The 21,984-nt window shown below is 29.2% G+C and overlaps 2 protein-coding genes across 2 annotated transcripts in view; one reads left to right on the forward strand and one right to left on the reverse strand.

Moving 5' to 3' along the window:
- Nucleotides 1-21,984, reverse strand: part of LOC125830748 (probable serine/threonine-protein kinase PBL3) — a 253,789-nt gene that overhangs the window by 188,834 nt on the left and 42,971 nt on the right. The gene's annotated exons all lie outside the window — the stretch shown is intronic.
- LOC125830746 (F-box/kelch-repeat protein SKIP11-like) lies at nt 14,639-17,681 on the forward strand. Its single transcript, XM_049509915.1, has 2 exons — nt 14,639-14,860; nt 15,552-17,681. The coding sequence occupies exon 2, from the start codon at nt 15,640-15,642 to the stop codon at nt 17,080-17,082; it is 1,443 nt and encodes a 480-aa protein (XP_049365872.1). The 5' UTR covers nt 14,639-14,860; nt 15,552-15,639; the 3' UTR covers nt 17,083-17,681.

A 21,984-nucleotide genomic window follows, 5' to 3' on the forward strand; every position in this document is an offset into this window, starting at 1 on the left:
ATAAAATTAAAAAATACACCTATTATCAAATTGTGTCTTCTTTGATTTAATTATACATATTAATACAATCAATTGCATCTATGTATCATAAAATTGTTTGTGTATCAGCAAAAAAATTATATTTGTGTGTAAAAAAAAATTGATACAACTATTATCAAACTATATTTGTGTATCCGAACAAGATACAATACAACTATAATCAGAAAAAATATTTATTTGTGTATTTATATTAGGGATGATACAATATTCAAAATTGCATTAATATATATTCTTTTTTGTATATCACAACAAACTGATATAGATTGTATATGTGTATTTATTTTAAGAATGATACAATGTGTGATTGTGTATCTATGTTTTAGTTTTAAAGCTAATATGTGTATATGCGTGTAAGATACGAGAGAGAGGCGAGGTGATCGAGATGTGCTAGGGTTTTGCCCTGATTTTCTTACCTTATTTGAAGTTTATTTTTTTCCTTAAAGAAAAGTCAAAGTATTATCATAAATGCTTGAACTTTTTCTGAAAGGAAAATATAATTTTCTTCCATATTTGGTTTATTCTTTCCTTAGAGAAAATGTTTGGAGATCTATAAATTGAAGATCCCTATTCTCATAGCATAACACAATAGAATCCACAATGTAGTTGTTTAGAAAGTTTTGTTTATGGAGAGATTTTTTCTCTACAGTTTTTATGCTTTTTATTAGTTTTTAATTATGTAGACCAATGGTCATATCAAATAATAATATTATATCCTTTAATATAGTATTATGTGTCGTCTAATTTATCAATCATATTATTTGCAATTGTAAGCTTCCGCATGACGCCCTAATCACCCTTCATAACCCAAAAAGTGGTATCAGAGCATATGGTTCAAAGATCTGATGGTTCAATGATCTAATGCTTGAATGAGGTTGAAGACAGGTTCAAGTGGTTACAAATCAATTTGCAACTAATTTGATGATAAAAAAGATTTTTGTCCAGCTACATGTGGAGAAAAGATTAAAACCATATTTTCAACATTCCTGTTGCTGCATCTTTGAAAATAAAAATAAAATATTTTTAAACCATTTTTAACCCATATATTTTAAACTTTATTTTTAACCATGGCAAGCAGTAGTGATGGAGACTATGTGAAGAACGAAGATATCATGCATGTGAAGAAGACGGATCAAGTTTTGTCAAGAAAATACAGCCAAAAGGGGAGATTTGTTAGGGTTTTGCCCTGATTTTCTTACCTTATTTGAAATTTATTTTTTCCTTAAAGAAAAGTCAAAGTATTATCATAAATGCTTGAACTTTTTCTGAAAGGAAAATATAATTTTCTTCCATATTTGGTTTATTCTTTCCTTAGAGAAAATGTTTGGAGATCTATAAATTGAAGATCCCTATTCTCATAGCATAACACAATAGAATCCACAATGTAGTTGTTTAGAGAGTTTTGTTTATGGAGAGATTTTTTCTCTACAGTTTTTATGCTTTTTATTAGTTTTTAATTATGTAGACCAATGGTCATATCAAATAATAATATTATATCCTTTAGTATAGTATTATGTGTCGTCTAATTTATCAATCATATTATTTGCAATTGTAAGCTTCCGCATGACACCCTAATCACCCTTCATAACCCAACAAGATGTAGGAGAGAACAAAAAGATCATGTATATATGTATATGTGATCTGTGCATCTCAATTCCAATCGAGATACAATATGCAACCTGCTCGCCTCTCCCTCTATCTCTCTTGATTTCCCTCGCTTCTCTCCTCTCTAAAATCATGTATATGTGTATTTGTGATCTGCTGCTTGTTTGAATATTATAACTAGCTTAATTAGTATGAACAAAATCGAAAAAACAATAAATATAAAATTGAATTGAGATAATAAGATAGACAAATACAACAAATTAGTGATTCAGTGTAGCTGGTTGATTATAAAACCGAATAAGTTTGATATTATTGATGTTAACCAAATCAATGGTAACCAAGCTTAAGATTTTATTGACATTCTTTTTTGTACTAAACTTATTTTCTTTACCTTCATTAATCAAAGAATGTATAAAATAACCTCTTTTTTTTATATAGTATAGATATAATAAAGTCGTGTTAAGAATGACTTATAATTATGGGAATTCGTTTTCTTATTAAATATTGTATCCACAAAACAAAGAAGTTTACATGTATACTTAAGCCCCTTTAATTATTTTCATAGATAATTGTTGACTTCATGGTTGATTTTGTTGACAAGTGGCTATACTAAGTCAATGAAATGAATGCTTTGATTAAAGTTTATATAGTGGTGAGTATTAATTAAATATTATTTCATAGTGCTTCTTCAGAGAGAAAAAAAAAACTATATAGTTTATATATTTTTTAACTATGAATTAGAAAAAAGATAATTACTAATTAATTAAAGTAAAAAGGTAGCAAAAGCCGGCACCGGCGGACATTCTCACACCTGTAAACCCTAATTAATATTTTTTTCCTTTTGTTAATTACGGGAAAAAGTAATTAATGGAAGTAATTATCCATAAAGGTTACAAAGGTGGGACCCACTAAAAAACGAGATAAATCAAACTATATAATAAGATGGACGGTTTGGTGGTAATATATTATGGTGGGTTCCTTCGATTTACTTTTAGTTGTTCACGATATTATAAGTAAATTAATGTAAAAGTTAATATATAATTATAGTTTTGATATGACTTTACCTTATTATTAATTATTATAGGTACTTTTCAATTTTTTTAAAAAAAATATTGAATTTATTAAATTCAAATAATAATATAATAAATTATTTGATAAATAAAAATGGAAGGAGGAAGTATTGTAGATTAGAGGTTGGCACATACTTACTAGAATTATTCACTTTTCTTTTGTTAAAAAATTAATGTTTGATCATTAAAAAGTTTCAATAGTAATATTTAAGGTTACATTTAAATTTTCAAAATACCTCAAAATCTATTTTCACTTTTTAAGTTGGTAAGTGTATTATGACATTTGAATTAGTGAAGAAATTTCTTTGTACTTTAAAAAATAGAGAATCTAATTTATGATATTATGTGATTATTCATTATGAGATATTATTATTTTAGAATCAGCTTGATTGCATGTTTCAGATAAATTAATCAAGTTGAACAAATAAGTTTATTAATTTTAGAAGTTAGAGAATATAATCATTTTTTTAAAATTTTATTTAAATAATTAAATATTTTCTACAAATGTATAGCAAAATATAACTTAAACTTAATATATATATATATATAATTTCTATGACAAAACGCATACTTATATATTATTTTACTACAAATGATGAATGAGAATTGAACACGTTATCTACTCTCGTTAAAGTGAATATATCTATCAATCACTTTAAAGGTCAAATTAACGAATTTTGTGATTGTTATTAACCTATAACTTCAAATGTAAAATCATAAAGAGTGTTCTTCCTTGTTTTTGAGCCGATAATCTATTAAAAATGTTTTTTCAAGATACACGTGAGATCTATATATACCTTTTTTTTCTCTTTAAATTTCAGTTATGAAATTATACTTAATTTAAGTATATTGAATAATCAAAGTAAACAAGTCTTATTTATTACTATATATTATTTTAATTAGGTAAGATATTTTATTTAAAATTTGTATCGTCTATAAATATTTTATTACCTAATTAAAAGGATAAGGTGAAAAGGTTAAAGAAGGTTAGGGTATTTTTCTTTTAATAAAATATAAATTAGTATATAATTAATAGAGAGATTAGTATATAGAGCAACCCACGTGCGCCGACACGTGGCACTGGGACCGAGGGCGAGTCTTTTTACTAAATTGAAAGCGGATTCAAAAATCCAGGCGCTTTGGCACGTGTGAACACTGACGAAATGGGAACTTTGTCGTTCTATCACATGCGGCGCACGTGCGAATTAAAAAAAAAACACTTTTTATTTTATTTTATTTTTAAAAAACAATAATAAAAACTTTTATTTACACACGAACGGAACAAATTAGTATACTTCCTAAATAAGGACGCCTTACACAAATTAGAATAAGGTATAATATGAGAATTATAAATAAATTTATAATATGGAACATATGTTTATTTATTACTAGTAAAATAATATTGAGGCTACTTCACCTAGTAGCACAATGCTTATATCGCCCCACCATAATTACATTTTTACGATTTAGATCATTTTCTTTTCGCTTGTCATTATTATTATGAAAATGTTTTTATTATTTCTTGTTGATTATTAAGATCTTTTAGATTGTCAGATTATATCTTGTTTGCTCATGAATTTAGTGATAATCGAAAATTTTACTCTATTTAAATTGACTCTGAATCTACATATTTATTTTCAATAATGAAAATTGTATTTAGAGGTATACACTTTTAAAGTTATAATTTGAAATAAACTTAAACGCCAATTATTAGAAGTATTTATCGAACATAAAAATTCTAGGAAAGTTCGGGTTGAACATAAAAAAAAAAAAATCTATGGTAATTTGGCTTGAACATAAAAAAAAAATATCTAGGGTAATTTGGCTTGAACATAAGAAACTCAAAGATAATGCAACTTGAACGGAATAAAAATTTATAGCTAATCTTATTTAGTAATGAATTAATAGTACATTATCAAATATTATTAAACGTAAATTACTTAGGGGTTGTTTGGTAGAGTATATAAGAATAGTGCCAAATAGAGTGTATTAGTAATGCTTGTATTAGCAATGCATGTATTAGTTATGCTTGCATTAATACACATAGATTATTTTATGCATCGTTTGGTTTGATGCATAAATAAATAGTATGCATTGCATAAACAATTTAATTTACCAAGCTACGCTCCACTATTTGTCACGACCCAGACCGTCGTGATTGACACCCACACTAACTCTCCAGTGGGAGAACCACTACTACAACCCAAACCAAGCAACTAAAACAAAACTAAGATCTAACAACTAACAATGTGGAAGAATTAACCTAGAACCTGAAAGTTAATGTACCAAACCATCTAACAATGAACCAAGTCTAAACAAGAAGGGATGCAACTCCATTCTAATGAACCAATCAACTAACTAGAACAAATGTCTAACTCCAAATATGGTGGACATAGACAAAAGAGAATTTCATGGCAGCCCGGAAGAATTGGCTCACCCTTGAATTTGAAGTGACGATCACTGATCTCCTAAGTGAGGTCTGTCAGTAGCCGCTTGAAGATTGCCCTGTACTCAACAAAATAAGAGCAAGTGTAGTATCAGTACACAATCACAGTGTAAAGTAGGATCACACGACTATCCCACTAAGTGCAACATAAGCAAGTCAAGACAACATTATAATCACATTCATATATATCAACATATACAACATTATCAACATTTACGAACACGAACAACTTCACATTTTATATAAAATCATTGGTCCTCTCATGGAACCCAAACCCAAACAGTTAGCATACCGAAAACGTGGTATTCGATCCCATAATTATGTCGGAACATGGCAACCGATCTCATAGTTATTCCAGAATGTGGTAACCGATCCAAGTTAGTTATGCCGGAACGTGGTAACCGATCCATTCAACACACCACAATCACAATCACAATCACAATCATAAGTATATCATCAAGATCATACATTTAAGTCATTATTTCATGGCAATCATCATTCATCTATCTCATTTACAACAAATGTGATCAACATTGCAACATTCATACATATACAAGTATCATAATGAAGCAAGAACAAACATACATCACACAATCATAGAATCACAACCATCACCTACCTTGAAACAAGCTTGAAACCCTAAAAAACTTGATCCTTCCCTTTTCGGATTCGTTCTGCTTGTTCTTGGTCTACAAACAATCAATATAATACGGGAATCAATAAACAATTACTAATGAACCGAATTACTAACAATTCTATGAACCCTAGATCAAACCCATGATCCCAATTATCCAAATTAGGGTTGTTTCCACCATAGAATCTATAACAAAACCTTCCCCTATCAATATTCACCCATTCTATTACGTTCTACGGATCGAAAAAACAGATTTGAGGAGTGAAAAGCTTACATTTAGCCTCAAGAATGGTGAAACACGAGTAGGAGTCACCTGGGGTTTGTTCCTTAGCTCTAAAAGTCGAAAAGTGCATAATGAGGCCATTTAGGGGTTTATTAACGACTTTAATTCGCGTCGAGCCCGCCACAACGGTTGTCACCCCGCTGTAGTGGCCCCGCCAAAGCGGCAAAAAACGGTGCCAATGTGGGTTACGCGAGACAGAGAGCTAATTCAAGAATTCCAAAATTTCCATTTCACAACACACCTCTAACCAACAACGCTCAGAAAATGCCCTTTGCGCTAAGATCGATTTTGGGAGTTCTACTCACCCGAATTCAATTTCGCAAAGTCGTACGGATTCCTTAACGAGTTATCTAACTACTCATGTAATCAAATCATAATTGTTTCACCCGATTGTTACCAGATTTCCCTACACCTTAAAGACTCTGATTTCATCCAAATCTGAATTAGGTTGGGAAAATCCAAATACTACGAAAAAGTTTTCCGGCCCCAAATTTTTCCTCGTTGGCTTTTCTATAACGACGGGAACAAGTCGTTACACTATTATGGTGGAAAAAGATGTAAAAAAGGTTTTGAGGGGCAATTGGGTCTTTAATGCGTAGAAATCCATGGTATTAGTAATACACACCTTAATACAATATAAAGTGTATAACTAATTGGAAAAGAGTACCAAACAAGATACTAGAAATACACAAGGCTAATACATGCATTATTTTTTGTGATAAACTCTAGCAGATGACCCCTTAGACATATATATATCAAAAACATTTTTTATACATCCTGCTAATAAAATTACAGTCATTATGTTATTGTCATCGTTATCATATATGTTGAGTAGAGATGATGTAAGATAATTTAAAATATTTGAATTAAGAAAGACATCAAATGGTACACGATCACTTAAGAAATAGACGGTGACACGGCATTGTGTTTAGCTAAGCTTAAGCCACTTAATTGTCATTTTCTCAACCTCCCTCCTTCTAACTCCTTTAAATTGTCTTTACCTTTTATCGGTTTGTTTTTATTAGCTATTAAGTCAACTAAAAGTACAAATTTTTACATCATAATACAACTAATTTTATCTTACGTTACATAAAAATAGAAAATCACCGCTTCATTGGGACTCAATTTCAAGTTTTGGGAAATTTTTTGTTTTGAGACAGTTGTTAAGTAAATGGTCGGTTTTGAAAATATTAGATTTTTCTGTGAAATGATAAGGATTTAAAATTTTGAAGAGGTGGAAGCGGTGGTTTAATATTTTGTCATTGTTAAAGGTTTTAATATTTACGTAAAAAAATTTGAAGTAGGAATAAATTTTGGATAACATCATTCAAAAATTGTTGTTTTCTTATTTAAATTTCTAATTGAAAATTATTAAGTGACTATTATTGAATTTGTAGGTAAAGAAAATATAGTAGTGTCGAAAAAAAAGAAGGGAGTTATCCAATATTTTAGTGAAAATGTGTTGTTTTTTTTCTTCCAATGAACAAGAAAATCATATTTTATAACACCAATTTCTCATTAATTCGCGTAGAAACTATTTCTAGCAATGTAAAAGCTTAAAAAAGGACATTTGTGTAAATTGCCAGAAAATTTCTAATAAAAAGTGTTTCAACTTTTAATAAATCTTATAAAACGAGACTCACAATTAATCAGACTAGTAAATATTCATTGTACATGTTCCAATACTTCTCTACAATTTTTTTGATTATTTTTTTTAATATAGAAAAAGTTATAAGCTACGACTTTAATTTTTATTTTTTTATTTAAGTCATTTAATTGTAATTTACGGTTGTTCAAAAGAAGAATGCATTATGATGTTTTTTTTTTTTTCACAAGTCAAAAAAGTATACACGGATTCGAAATTGCAACAACCAATCACCATCATTTTGTTTTACTATTTGAATCTAAAAATGATAATTTTTTTTTTTTGCTCTTTATGTATATACTAAAAAATAAATGGTTTGGTATTCTACTTTGAGATTTTAGCGTATAAATGTATTTGTGCAAATAATTTGTATACATATTAAAATACGTCAATTAATCCTACTTTCGTTTTATAATAGTTGTCAAGTTACTAGAAACATTTGTCTCAATATATTTACCAATCTACAAAATAAGATGAAACTAATTATTTTTATCTCATTTTAATTTTAATCCTTGTATTAAATGTTCTTGAAATAAGGTTAAATTAGTCTAATTTTTAAAATGAAGTGCAATTTATTAGATATAAAAGAAAAATATAACCACCAATATAAAATGAAGAAAATAGTTTTTTGAAATGTTTGTCAAAATATAGGTGTATATATTCGAAAATCAATTAAATTAAAATGATAGGATGAAAAAAATATATAGAAGGAAATATGATAATCTTGGTATTAACAAATGCAAAAGATGAATGGTCAAATACTAGCTATGATAATCTCGAATTAAAATGTGAATTTGACTTACAAAATTACCAAAGATAGATTAGTCAAAAAAAAATCTTATCTTATAATCTAGAAATATTCAAAAATTTGTAAAAATAAATTAAAATAAAAGAAGACTAACTATTGGGAGTTAGATGCGATTATCTAACACATGGAAAAGGACCACATACAATTTATAGGGAATAGAAAAGATAGTTTAAAACTACCCTACCATCACTTTCTATCTTTTGGTGTTTGGTCATTGGTAGAAGATCATCTTGAAGTTTGATAATCATCACGTTCATAATTAAGAGATTGTGACACAAATCCAAAGTTTTACCTCTCTATCAACAAATATAATTCTGATATTATTAAATTATCACTATCGAGCTCAACATCATAAAATGTAATAGAAACACGACAATGCGATCATATTTAATATTTTTCAATCTTATACTAAAATTATATATCTGTCTTTAATTAGACTTTCACAATTAAGAGATTGTGATTCAAATCCAACGTTGTATCTCTCTATCAACAAACATAATTTCAATATTACTAAATTATCATTGTCGAACTCAATATCATCATGAAATGTAATAGAAACGCGACAATACAATCGTATTTGATATTTTTTTAAATTATACTTAAATTTCTATATCCGTCTTTAATCAGTATTACCTTATAAGAATTTCAAAATTCTACAATATTGCGACAATAAGATAAAAGGTTAAAGACTAGGGGGGAAAGTTGGACTTAAAAAAGTTTATGTTTTAATTATTGCTTAATTTTAGGGTGGGGAACCGCCTAATAGTACAAAAATATGATCACATCAAAGGGGTCAATTATAATAATGTTTGATGACCTAAAATTCTATTGGAATTGGGCAACTTTTTTTGTAATTGACTCTTGTTTGATCAATACAATTGACCAAACAAAATCTTGGAGGTTCTTTTTTAAAAAAATAATAAAATAAAATAAATTAGTGGACATTCTATAAAAAAAAAAAAAGGTAAAATAAAGAGACAAAAAAAATAATCAAAAGTTTGATTAGTCTTCAAAATGAAAAAATAGACAACAAAGTTTGATGCCGACTTTTATTTTAATTTTTTTCAACAAAAATAATTTAACGTGTATATATTAAATTATTCGGACTAAAAAAGTATATATTAAATTATTAATCAATAGTTGAAATGATTATATTGGAAAATCTATGCACAGTTTTAAAGCGTGTGTAATCTTTTAATCATATTAATTAATCCTTATTAGGATTTAGTTGTCTAGTTTGATTTGTTTTCATTGTGTTTAGAGTGGTCAAAATATTCGTTTGAATAACAATAAGTCAAAAAATGATATACTACTAGCTTTTTTACCATGTAATATTATAATATGTAGTCAAATGTGAAAGTTAGAGATTTTAAACTTAAGTCGTAAAAACATTAAATTGTGAATTCGTAGTATATGAACTCCTTTGAAAAATACCATGTAATATTATACTATGAAGTCAAATTTGGAAGTTAGAGATTTTAAACTTAAATCGTAAAAACATTAAATTGTGAATTTGTAGTACATGAACTCCTTTGAAAGTACCATGTAATATTATACTATGAAGTCAAATGACGAAGTTAGAGGTTTTAAACTTAAGTCATAAAAAACATTAAATTGTGAATTTGACTAGTAAATGAACTCCTTTTGAAAATCTAAATATAAATTTTACTAGTAACCTACCGTAATAAATATCATTTTTATTGAAGTTTGACCCGTTGAGCCAAGATTAATGTAACGTCTCTAACAAAAAGAAATATCAATGTGAAACGAGGGGGTTTGACTAGTAAATGAACTCCTTTTGAAAATCTAAACATAAATTTTACTAGTAACCTATCTGTAATAAATATCATTTTTATTGAAGTTTGACCAGTTGAGTCAAAATCAATGTAACGTCTCTAACAAAAAGAAATACCAATGTGAAACGAGGGTGAGTCAAACATGAATAATTTTACTAATAACCTACCGTAATAAATATTATTTTTATTGAAGTTTGACCCGTTGAGTCAAGATTAATGTAACTTCTCTAACAAAAGAAATACCAATGTGAAACGAGGGTGAGTCAAACATCAATAACAGATTTCTAGATTGTCAAGTTTTTTTAACATAAAACAAATTTTGTAATTAGATTGCTATCATTAAATTGAATATATATGTATAATTTGCATTTTGACCACATTTTTATTTTATAATTGAATTGGAGAAAAATAATAAACTATATATTTGACATGATAAATGGATTATTGTAAACTTCAAGGTAAGGTAAATATCGGTGTGTTCCCTATTTTTATAGGATTTAAGTAAATATGTATTAGCTTTGTTGTCAATAAAATAACAAAATTCATTATTTTACACTTTAAATAGATAATCCATTCTATAATTATTGTAAAATTGAATAATTACAATTTATTTTCACTCAATAAAAATAATGACTTATAATATACTAGATACTACCTATATTACTTTAAATTGTTCAAGACCAAATTAACAACAAATAAAATTTTATTATAATTTTTTTTATTTGCATCAAATACGTTACTATGTATTTCACTTCTCATTAACAATAATAACTTAATAATTATTAAATAATATTTATTATTCAAATAAAATTTTAGAGGCAACTTTATAAATTGTCGGATACTTTGTATTACTTTACTATGTAACTGATAAAAAAACCAATAAACAAAAATTTATTACAAAAAATATTACATTTGCACTAAATACGGTGCTATATATGTATTTTCACTTCTCAATAACAATATTTTTTTTATGAAATACCAGATACTCCTATATATTACTTAAATATTTTTTAAAATTTACGTATTTTTATTTAATGTGTAACATATGTGGGATATAATGTTACAAAATTCAAAACAAGATTTATTTTTTCTTTTAGGGTTTCTCATCTTTTGTTGTAAAAAATTAAGGTTTTATCAAACGCCATGTACTTTTATTTATATTTTAAAAAAAGGAAATTGGCCATAAAAAATACGGTAAGAGATGAAGTTTCTCTTTTTTGAACCTAAATTTAAAGTTTAAGCTCTAAATAAGAAAATATTTTTAATAAGAGTATTTTTCTGATAAATGAGCTCTGCACGACAGATTGAATCAACTGATCAAAAACTTTCAGATACCAAATATTAAAGTAAATAGATATATAAATTGTGTTTCATATCTTTCGTCAAATTTGTACATTTCACCGCGTAAAATCAAAATTCAATAAAAAAAATGTCAATATATTCTGTTGGACGCTACCAACCTACGAGATTTTTACTTTTACGTAAACGACAGAATGTACTGAAAATGTAAAGAAAATATAAACCTACTTATTCACGCCTCACTTATCTTTTTCGACTACAAACACTAATTATCTCAGCCGCACTTTTCAGATCATCAGTCGCGATTACCTTTTCAACCCTATCCATGCAAATTACAAATATTTTCATTATCAACCAAACTAATAAAATTAAATATATAAAAAAAAAGATCAAAAACATTAAGGAAAAATTATAGCAAAAAGATAATCATTTGAATACGAATTTTCAAACGATATTCCAATGTATTTCAAGATCGATTCAAGAGAAAGATAAAATAAACCTAATACTATAATAATTTTCTTTGTATTTTACGTGTTTACATAAAGGAAATGGCTTTCTTTTTTTATTTTAAGTTTAGTGTAATTCATTTGATACTTTGTTCGCATTTTTTTCATAGAAAAAGTTTTTAAATTATTATTTTTAGACTATGATGTAATTATGCATGAATTTCCTGTTTGATATATGATACTAACTAGATAAATGGTTACTACCTAAATTAATTTATTCAAATTTCTCTACATCATTATTAGTCATTTAGATTCCTTTTAAGTTAATTTTAAAATTTTTCTGTGTAGAATATACATATATATATTTTTATATATCTTATGATCAACGTAATTAATTTTATCAACTAAATTATTTATGAGCGTATACGTTTGAAAAAAATATGTAGTTAAACATATTTTGCTTATATATAATTTATCTATTCAGTAAAACATAAATAATTAGTTCATGACATTATTAAATAATTAGATTCCTTTTAAATTATTTTACGTATATCACGTAAAAAATAGATATTTATTTCTCTATTTTACATTTAACATAATTAATTCTATCTACTGAATTACCTATAAGCATATACACTTGAACTAGCATCTAGTTAAACATATTTCTTATAAATAATCTACTCAATTACGAAAATAATTAGTTCATCTTATTCTTTAGTAATTTAAATCCCATTTAAGTTATTTTACATATATCACGTAAAAAATATTTATTTTACGTTCAACGTAATTAATTTTATCTACTGAATTATTTATGAGCATATACGCTTGAACTAACATCTACTTAAATATATTTTCCTATAATTTATCTACTCAGTCAAAAAAACAATAAGTTCATCTCATTATTCACTAATTAAAATCTCAAATAAGTTATTCGTAATTAATTTTATCAACTAAATTATTTATGAGCGTATACGTTTGAAAAAAATATGTAGTTAAACATATTTTGCTTATATATAATTTATCTATTCAGTAAAACATAAATAATTTAGTTCATGACATTATTAAATAATTAGATTCCTTTTAAATTATTTTACGTATATCACGTAAAAAATAGATATTTATTTCTCTATTTTACATTTAACATAATTAATTCTATCTACTGAATTACCTATAAGCATATACACTTGAACTAGCATCTAGTTAAACATATTTCTTATAAATAATCTACTCAATTACGAAAATAATTAGTTCATCTTATTCTTTAGTAATTTAAATCCCATTTAAGTTATTTTACATATATCACGTAAAAAATATTTATTTTACGTTCAACGTAATTAATTTTATCTACTGAATTATTTATGAGCATATACGCTTGAACTAACATCTACTTAAATATATTTTCCTATAATTTATCTACTCAGTCAAAAAAACAATAAGTTCATCTCATTATTCACTAATTAAAATCTCAAATAAGTTATTCGTAATTAATTTTATCAACTAAATTATTTATGAGCGTATACGTTTGAAAAAAATATGTAGTTAAACATATTTTGCTTATATATAATTTATCTATTCAGTAAAACATAAATAATTTAGTTCATGACATTATTAAATAATTAGATTCCTTTTAAATTATTTTACGTATATCACGTAAAAAATAGATATTTATTTCTCTATTTTACATTTAACATAATTAATTCTATCTACTGAATTACCTATAAGCATATACACTTGAACTAGCATCTAGTTAAACATATTTCTTATAAATAATCTACTCAATTACGAAAATAATTAGTTCATCTTATTCTTTAGTAATTTAAATCCCATTTAAGTTATTTTACATATATCACGTAAAAAATATTTATTTTACGTTCAACGTAATTAATTTTATCTACTGAATTATTTATGAGCATATACGCTTGAACTAACATCTACTTAAATATATTTTCCTATAATTTATCTACTCAGTCAAAAAAACAATAAGTTCATCTCATTATTCACTAATTAAAATCTCAAATAAGTTATTTTTACATATATCACGTAAACAATATATATTTATCTCTTTATTTTACGATCAATATAATTAATTATATATAAACCAAGTATCCACTTAAACCAAAAAATAATTAGTTAAAAAAAAAAAACTTTTTAAGAAGTATAAGTAAAGAAGAAAACCTCTAACTAAGCTGTAAAGTGGGACCCACAACTTCCTTATCCTCCCTTTCTTCCCACCTTTCTCTTTGTCTTTTTTGTATTTTTTTCTACAAATTTTTTATATATACATACAACAATTATACACATAATATCCAGCTGTTTATTGTATAATTATTTATTTTATTTATAATTCAAGAAAATCTATTTAAGCAAATGTAATAAAATGGAGTTTTTTTTAGAGAGAGAAATGAGAAGAAGAAGAGAGATAAAGTGTAGTATTCCTTCTAAAATTATGCCATAAAACCTTGCTTTGATTTTCAGAGAGAATCCAAAGGCTTGAAAAATCCCCCTCCCCCCATAGCTTTCTTCTCCTCTTCTTCTTCTTCCATTTTTTTCCCTTTTTTTAAAAATTTTTTTTTATAAAAAAACAAGTAACTGCCCCTTATACTAAGTACAAACAGAAAAACAGAAAGAACAAAAGAAAGAAAAAGACTATATAGATAGATAGGGAAAACCAAGAAAATTAAAGTGGTAGAGTTTTTTGTTATATATATAGAAGAAAAGAGTCTTCTTTTTTTCAGTTTCAGTTCAATTCCAATCAAGGGTTCTCTCTTCCTCCTTTTCATCTTATCCAATCTGTAAGTTTTTTTTCTTTCTTTTTAGTTGTTTGGAGTGGTTTTTTCTGTTTGGTAACAATGCAAGATTGGAGTTTTGGTGTTTGATTGATTGATGTTTGGTGAATTTGAGCAAAAGGGGGTTGTTTGATCTGAATTTTGGAGATCTGGGGGTTATAAAGTCTGAATCTTTAATGATTCTTGCATGTTTATTTGATTGAAAGATTTGATTTTTAGGGTGTTTTTTTTTAGTTTTTGGTTTTGGGGTTTTTGTTGTTTGATTGTTTTTACAGGATCTGTTGGATTGAATGTTGAATCTTTTTGTAAAGGAGTTGCTTGATCTGGATTATAGGTTTTTTTTTTACTTGAATCAATGAGGGATTATAGATGTTTGTGTTTTTTTTTTTTTTAACTTGAATCAATGAGGGGTTATAGATGTTTGTGATTTTTTTTGTTTACTGAAAAAATCCTGCATTTGTGTTTATCAGAATTGTTTTATACATTTGAGTGTCACTGGGGTTTGATTTGATTTTCTCTAATTAATGATCAAAACTGATGTTGAATGAGATATAGCTAGGGAAAAATTATGTTTCTGTGGTTTGGTGATTGAGAATTTGTTTTTCTGTGTGTTCTTTGTTTTTAACCTGGATTTATGAGTTTTGATGAATCTTTTTTTTTGGGGTTGTTGTTACTAATTTTGTTCCATGGATATCAGTTTTGTTAGGGCTGAGCACAGGGTTTAGGATCCAGATCACAGGACGGTTGCGGAATTGGTGTTTATTCTAGGGTTCAATCTGGAAGACATGTTGGAAGATCGTACGTGTTTGGTTCAAAGGGATTGTCGGACAGAAAGTAACTGGACGGGCTGCATGAGTTATCACATTGATAGGATTGATGCCCAGAATGGCAAAAGGCCATTGGAAAATGATGAGGAGGGTGAAAATGTGCAATGCAAGTTGCAGAAGCAGTCTGATGGTTCTGACCTAGAAGGAGTGGTTTTCTCCGTGGGCAATTCTTCAGCATCCGCTGATGAGCAAGCTGACAATCAGGGTCGTGCTGGGGAGAATTTTGATTCAGCATCCGCTGATGAGCAAGCTGACAATCAGGGTCATGCTGAGGATGATTCTGCTGCAGCACCCCCTGATGAGCAAGTTGGCAATCAGCATCAGGCTGGGGATAATGGTGATATCAGTACGCTTATTCCTGCCATTGGCCGGGATAACTCTGTAAGTTCTCTCATTCGGGCCTCAAGGTCAGATTATGGCACCGTAGCATCTTTGAATAGTGAATTTCGCTCATTAGTTAGGAGCGGTGAACTGTATAGGTTGCGGCGACAAATGGGTGTCGTTGAGCACTGGGTATATTTCTCGTGCCAGCTGCTCGAATGGGAGGTATTTGACCCTACTAGGCGCCGTTGGATGCATTTGCCGACCATGAATCCCAATGAATGCTTCGTGTTCTCCGACAAGGAATCTTTGGCGGTTGGTACGGAGCTTCTTGTTTTTGGAAAGGAGGTGTTGGCACATGTTATTTATCGGTACAGCTTACTGACAAATACATGGACATCCGGGATGCAGATGAATGCGCCTAGGTGCCTGTTCGGTTCTGCCAGCCGTGGAGAGATTGCCATTCTCGCTGGCGGCTGTGATTCACGAGGCAAAATCCTCAACTCAGCTGAGCTCTACAACTCGGAGCAAGGCACTTGGAGGACATTAGCAAGCATGAACCAGCCACGCAAGATGTGCTCGGGCGTATTCATGGATGGTAAATTTTACGTGATAGGGGGCGTTGGTGGAGCTGAATCGAAGCTGATGACATGTGCGGAGGAGTATGATCTGACAACAGGAAAATGGACGGAAATCCCAAACATGTCCCCTGTGCGACCTAACGCAACTAGGAATGATATCCCTGTTACATCTGAAGCACCTCCGTTGGTGGCAGTTGTAAATAACCAACTGTATGCTGCTGATTATGCTGCCATGGAGGTTAGGAAGTACGACAAGCAAAACAAGGTATGGGTTTCCATTGGACGGTTGCCTGAACGAGCTGCTTCCATGAATGGATGGGGTTTAGCTTTTCGGGCATGCGGCAATAGATTAATTGTAGTTGGAGGGCCTAGGGTTATGGGCGAAGGGTATATTGAGGTGAATTCGTGGGTGCCAAGTGAAGGGCCTCCAGAATGGACCTTGCTTGGCCGGAAGAGATCAGGTAGTTTTGTGTATAACTGCGCAGTTATGGGATGCTGAAGATTTGGCAGCACCATGTGTTGTGCTGTAGAGGGTGTTGGGTGCCGATCAATACATAATTGGTTTCTGGGGCAACAGGATTCTTGCTAATGGGTAATTTATCCCAACTTTTTTATGTTATAAAAAAACTTTCCTTTTTAACCTCTTTTCAGAATGGGGAAGCACAAACTGGGCTCAAGATTCAACAACATAGGAAGGTCTTGAGTACAATTTTCTTTTCCTTTTCAACTTCCATCAAATGTTCCTTCAATGGAACTGTCTTCTCCAGTAACATGATATCCCAAAGGTGGCCATCAAATAGTTTAAGGTTAGGTGAAAATAACGAGCAATACAGTTATAGTTTTCGATTAGTGTTTGCTAAAGCTTCTCTAGATAAGTCTTAGAACTTGGTCTTTTTGGGTTTTGCGATCTTTATTTTCTTGACTTTGTCGAGGAGAGAAATAAAGTTCTGCAAGGTTGTTCGTTGCCATCTTGGCTTGTGTATCAGTACATTTTATTTCCTGCAATTGGTGGTCCATAAACTTAGTTTACTTTCAAGACAGTTGGTAGCTTTGGAAATGAAAATACTTTGTTCCAACTCTCGTTTTCTTACATGTTATTTTAGAAAAAATTCTTTACTTTATTATGCCATATCTCATGATCAATTATTCTGCTTACTCATCTGTGAAAACTGAAAAATGGTGTATGTATCTGTTGTATGGATGATGTTTAGACATTATGTTATTTGCATTCGTGATGAATTAGAAGTTTATGGATCGTAACCCAGCTTTTATGAGATTGTAACCTTAGTCGATGCATGAGGTTTATCCGCTAGTTGTCCAGATTCATTCTTATGTGATCCAGTTCCATTGTTTCCTAGTTATGCATCCCTTGTCTCTTTCGGGTTTTTCCCTTTTTGTCGTTACCTGAATTCGCGCAACAATCCTGTTTTAGGTTATACAATTACTTAAGGGATGCAGTTTGAATATTACACGTACAATCATATAACCAGTTCTTACACAATTGCTTCTTTTGCTAGTAATAGCCACTCTTGTTCTTTATACAGTAGAGATGTGATTCATACCTTTCACTCCTCCCCCAGAAACACCTGTTTCTTGTAAGGTTTCACTTGCATAACAGTGCTTTATCATTGGGCCAGTAATGGTAGCCCCTCCTTTTGAGTTCGAGCTGTGGAAACAACCTCTTGCAGAAATGCACGGTAATGTTGTGTACAATAGACCTTTGTGGTCCGGCTCTTCCAGAGACACTCCGCACATAGCGGGAGCTTAGTGCACCGAGCTGCCCTTTCCCCCCTCCCCTTCTTTTTGTGCTACTCAGTCCTAGAGCAGGAAAAAGATTAGAAAACGTCAAGCATTCTTTTGCTTTCCAAACCTGTTTTTATTTAAAGACTGCCTTCTCTCGGCTGGATCTAGGTCCAGCCTACTACGAGGATCCCATATCCAGCAACCCAACCTATACAAAGTGCCAGCCTTATCTGAACTTATTTCTTGGTGGATTTGATGCATCTGTTATAGAAATTATCACAGGACGTATCAATTATGTTTATATCAAAGTCCTCAGAATCTTTGTTAATCATGCCACCACCAACAACATATCCCGTGACAAGCGGGGTCTGGGATGAGTGGTGTGTACCTATATAGACCTTACTCCTACCTTGTGAAGGTAGAGGTTGTTTCTGTTGTACCCTCGACGATCAGTACTAGTATAAAAGATGTTTGCTTGATCATTCTTCTGTCACTTTTAACGCCTTTTTGATACGTATCATTTTTTGCATCTCCTTATTTGTGTATATTCCAACTTTTCCTATTCTGTGTCAAATTAAGTTTAGTACCAATTGTAGGATATGTGTTTCTAAGTTGAGACTTGTTTTATGTCCTCTTTATGATGAATATGTCTAATCTGGGAAAACTCTGGTGAATTTGTTGTAAAGTATTTTAATGCACATGGGAAAATTGTAAAGTAGAAAGGAAGATACAAAATTGTACTGGACTAGTAATAAACATGAATGTGTCACATTTAGGTAACATTCAGTGAATGTATCGACGTTTCGTTAACGATATAGGTAAATTTGCAAGCATTATTAGTTATATGTATCTTTTATTTCTCATGTTGTGTTTGATACTCGCATTGAAGTCTTGATTAATTCAATTTCAATTATATGTAAGGTCCAATAAAGCGTTATTCCACGGGTACACTAGAAATTCGTATACCATCTACTTTGGTTTCACAACGATATATTGTAGATCCCAACACTTATTTTAACTTTAAATGTTGAGAAAATGGCCAAAAGCCTCCCCAACTTATAGCCGGATTCTCAACTACACACTCATATTTCACGGGGGTCCTATTACCCCCTGAATATTTCTTTTACACATTATCTACCCTTATTTGCTGACATGTCCACATAAACCAGATTCTTAATCTTTTCATTTTTCTCTTTCTTTCTCTAAACCCTAACCCTTTTTCAATCACTCCATATTCACCCCTACTCTCTTCATGTTATGAGATTTTGTTCCAATTGAATTTGAAGAACAATTTTTGAACCTTAACTATGAAAGCTTATTCAAGTCCGCATTTGTCAATATTTATCCTAACAAAGCAAAAAACGATAAATTTGAAGAACAATTTTTGAACCCTAACTATGAAATCGGAGAAATTACAAGCCCTAAAGCTTCAAGCTTTTTCGAAATTAATACTGTAGTTGAATGTTTTGACAAGTAAATTCAAGTTTTAAGCTGATTTGGGAGAGAATGAAAGAATATACAATTGAAAATTGAGAAAAAGAGGGAGAAAAAGAGAGTTTGATTTTGGGAGAGAATGAGATTATACCATTGGGGATTAATTATAACTGATTTGGACTCACGCGTGTACTTTTCTTCAGCTTTTGACGTTTTATTTTCTCTTCTTACACGCCTAAGGGAGTTGTTCTCACCTTCTTCGACATGTCAGCAAATAAGGGTGAGATAATATGTAAAAAAAAATGTTCAGGGGGTAATAGGACCCCGTGAAGTATGAGTGTGTAGTTGAGAATCCGGCTATAGATTGAGGGGGCTTTTGGCCATTTTCTCTTAAATGTTTATTGATAACTACTTTTATAATTAACCAAACATAAAAAAAAAAAATTGCAATGTTTGTGTTGCAATTAACATTCATGAAAAATGTTTTCATAACAAATATTTTGTTTTTGGAAAATAATTGAATTTTACTTATTTTTGGTAATTAAGTAAAAAAATGTTATCTCAATTTTCAAGAGCATTCATATGTAATCTAGCAAAAGTAATAAAAACGGGAGGGCGTGGCGTGGCTGGGGTGGAATGATAAAGAAATAGGAGTTGGGGGCGTTATTTATTTGAAAAGATATAATAAACATAGAACATCACTTATAAAACATCGTTTCCCTACTTTTTATTAAGAAAGTCAGGTTATTCATGTGAGATTCTCATTAGAGGGAAGAAGAGTAGAAGACTAACATGACAATTTGAAGGAAAAAATAAACATAAAATAAAAAATGTAGACAGATTTAGGCTTTACCAAGTGCCATAGAGTTTTGTTTATTATAATTTTCTTTGAAAAAATTTGGCATTAAAAAAACTCTAGATGGATGAAATTTCTCCTACCTTTAACTTGAGATTTGAAGTTTATGCTTAAGCATAAATAAGTAAATAAATAAATAATATATTTCATATCTTTCGTCAAACTTGATAACTTTATCACATAACATCAAAATTCAATAATAAAAATATTTATTTTATTTAATTGGACGCTATTAATTTATGATATATTCATTTTATAGTAAATGATAGAATGAATAGAAAACATAGATCCATTTATTCATGTCTCACTTTCCTTTTTCAAGCACAAATACGTATCTTTGCCACATTTTTTCAATCATTGATCATCACATCGATCACCTCTTACACCTCCATAGTTTTTTATTATAAATAAAACTCAAAAAAACAAATAGAAATATAGATTAAAAAACATCAAACAAAAACTAACTCAAAAAGATAATCAACTAAATAAGAATTTCTAATGAATGTCGCAATATGTTTTGAAAATCAAATCAATTATAATATAATAAAAGAACTTAAAATATGATGGGTTCCTCTTGATTAACCTGTATTTTATGTGCTTACGTTAAGAAATAACGATGTTTTTTTAAATTTATTGTTAGTGGAATTAATTCTTTTTTTTATATACAAGAAACTTGAATATGCTATTCTTTCTAGGTTATAAATTAATACGCACTGATGATTCATCATCACTAACTATTTAAATTCTTTTATGTCATTATTTAGCACGTGCTTCGATTCATTTTACTTGTCATATTTTATTGTGTATACTCCTTTAAATAAAAAAAGGTAAAGACGCAAACAAACAATTAATTGCATTAAATACGTTACTATGTATTTTCACTCAATAACTATAACGACTTATAAATTACTAGATTTTTCATATTACTCAAATAATTCGAAAGGCAATTTTATAAATTTTCGGATAATGTGTTACTTTATTAACATGTAATAGGTGAAGACAAATAAACACTAAACAAAATTATCATTTTTTTATTTGCATTAAATACGTTACTATGTATTTCACATAACATTAACATTAACGACTTAATAGAAATACAAGATCAAGATAATGTATATATTATTCAAATAATTCTAAATGCAACTGTATAAACTGCTGAATATTTTGTATTAATTTAACTGTTTAACATGTAATCGATCAAAATAAATTAACAACAAACAAAATATATAATAGAAAATATTATATTTGCATTATATGGTACTATGTATTTTCACTTCTCAATAATGATAACGGCATATGAAATATGAGATACTACATATTACTCAAATAAATTTTAAAGGTAAACTTTATAAATTATGCATTGATTGA

This window comes from Solanum verrucosum, unplaced genomic scaffold (genome assembly GCF_900185275.1).
Source record: "Solanum verrucosum unplaced genomic scaffold, falcon-dt-bn FXZP01000154.1, whole genome shotgun sequence".
NCBI classification, from domain to species: Eukaryota; Viridiplantae; Streptophyta; class Magnoliopsida; order Solanales; family Solanaceae; genus Solanum; species Solanum verrucosum.

What these genes read in the sequence shown, in the direction of transcription:
- LOC125830746 (XM_049509915.1), top strand. Translation starts at nt 15,640, where the DNA reads ATGTTGGAAGATCGTACGTGTTTGGTTCAAAGGGATTGTCGGACAGAA.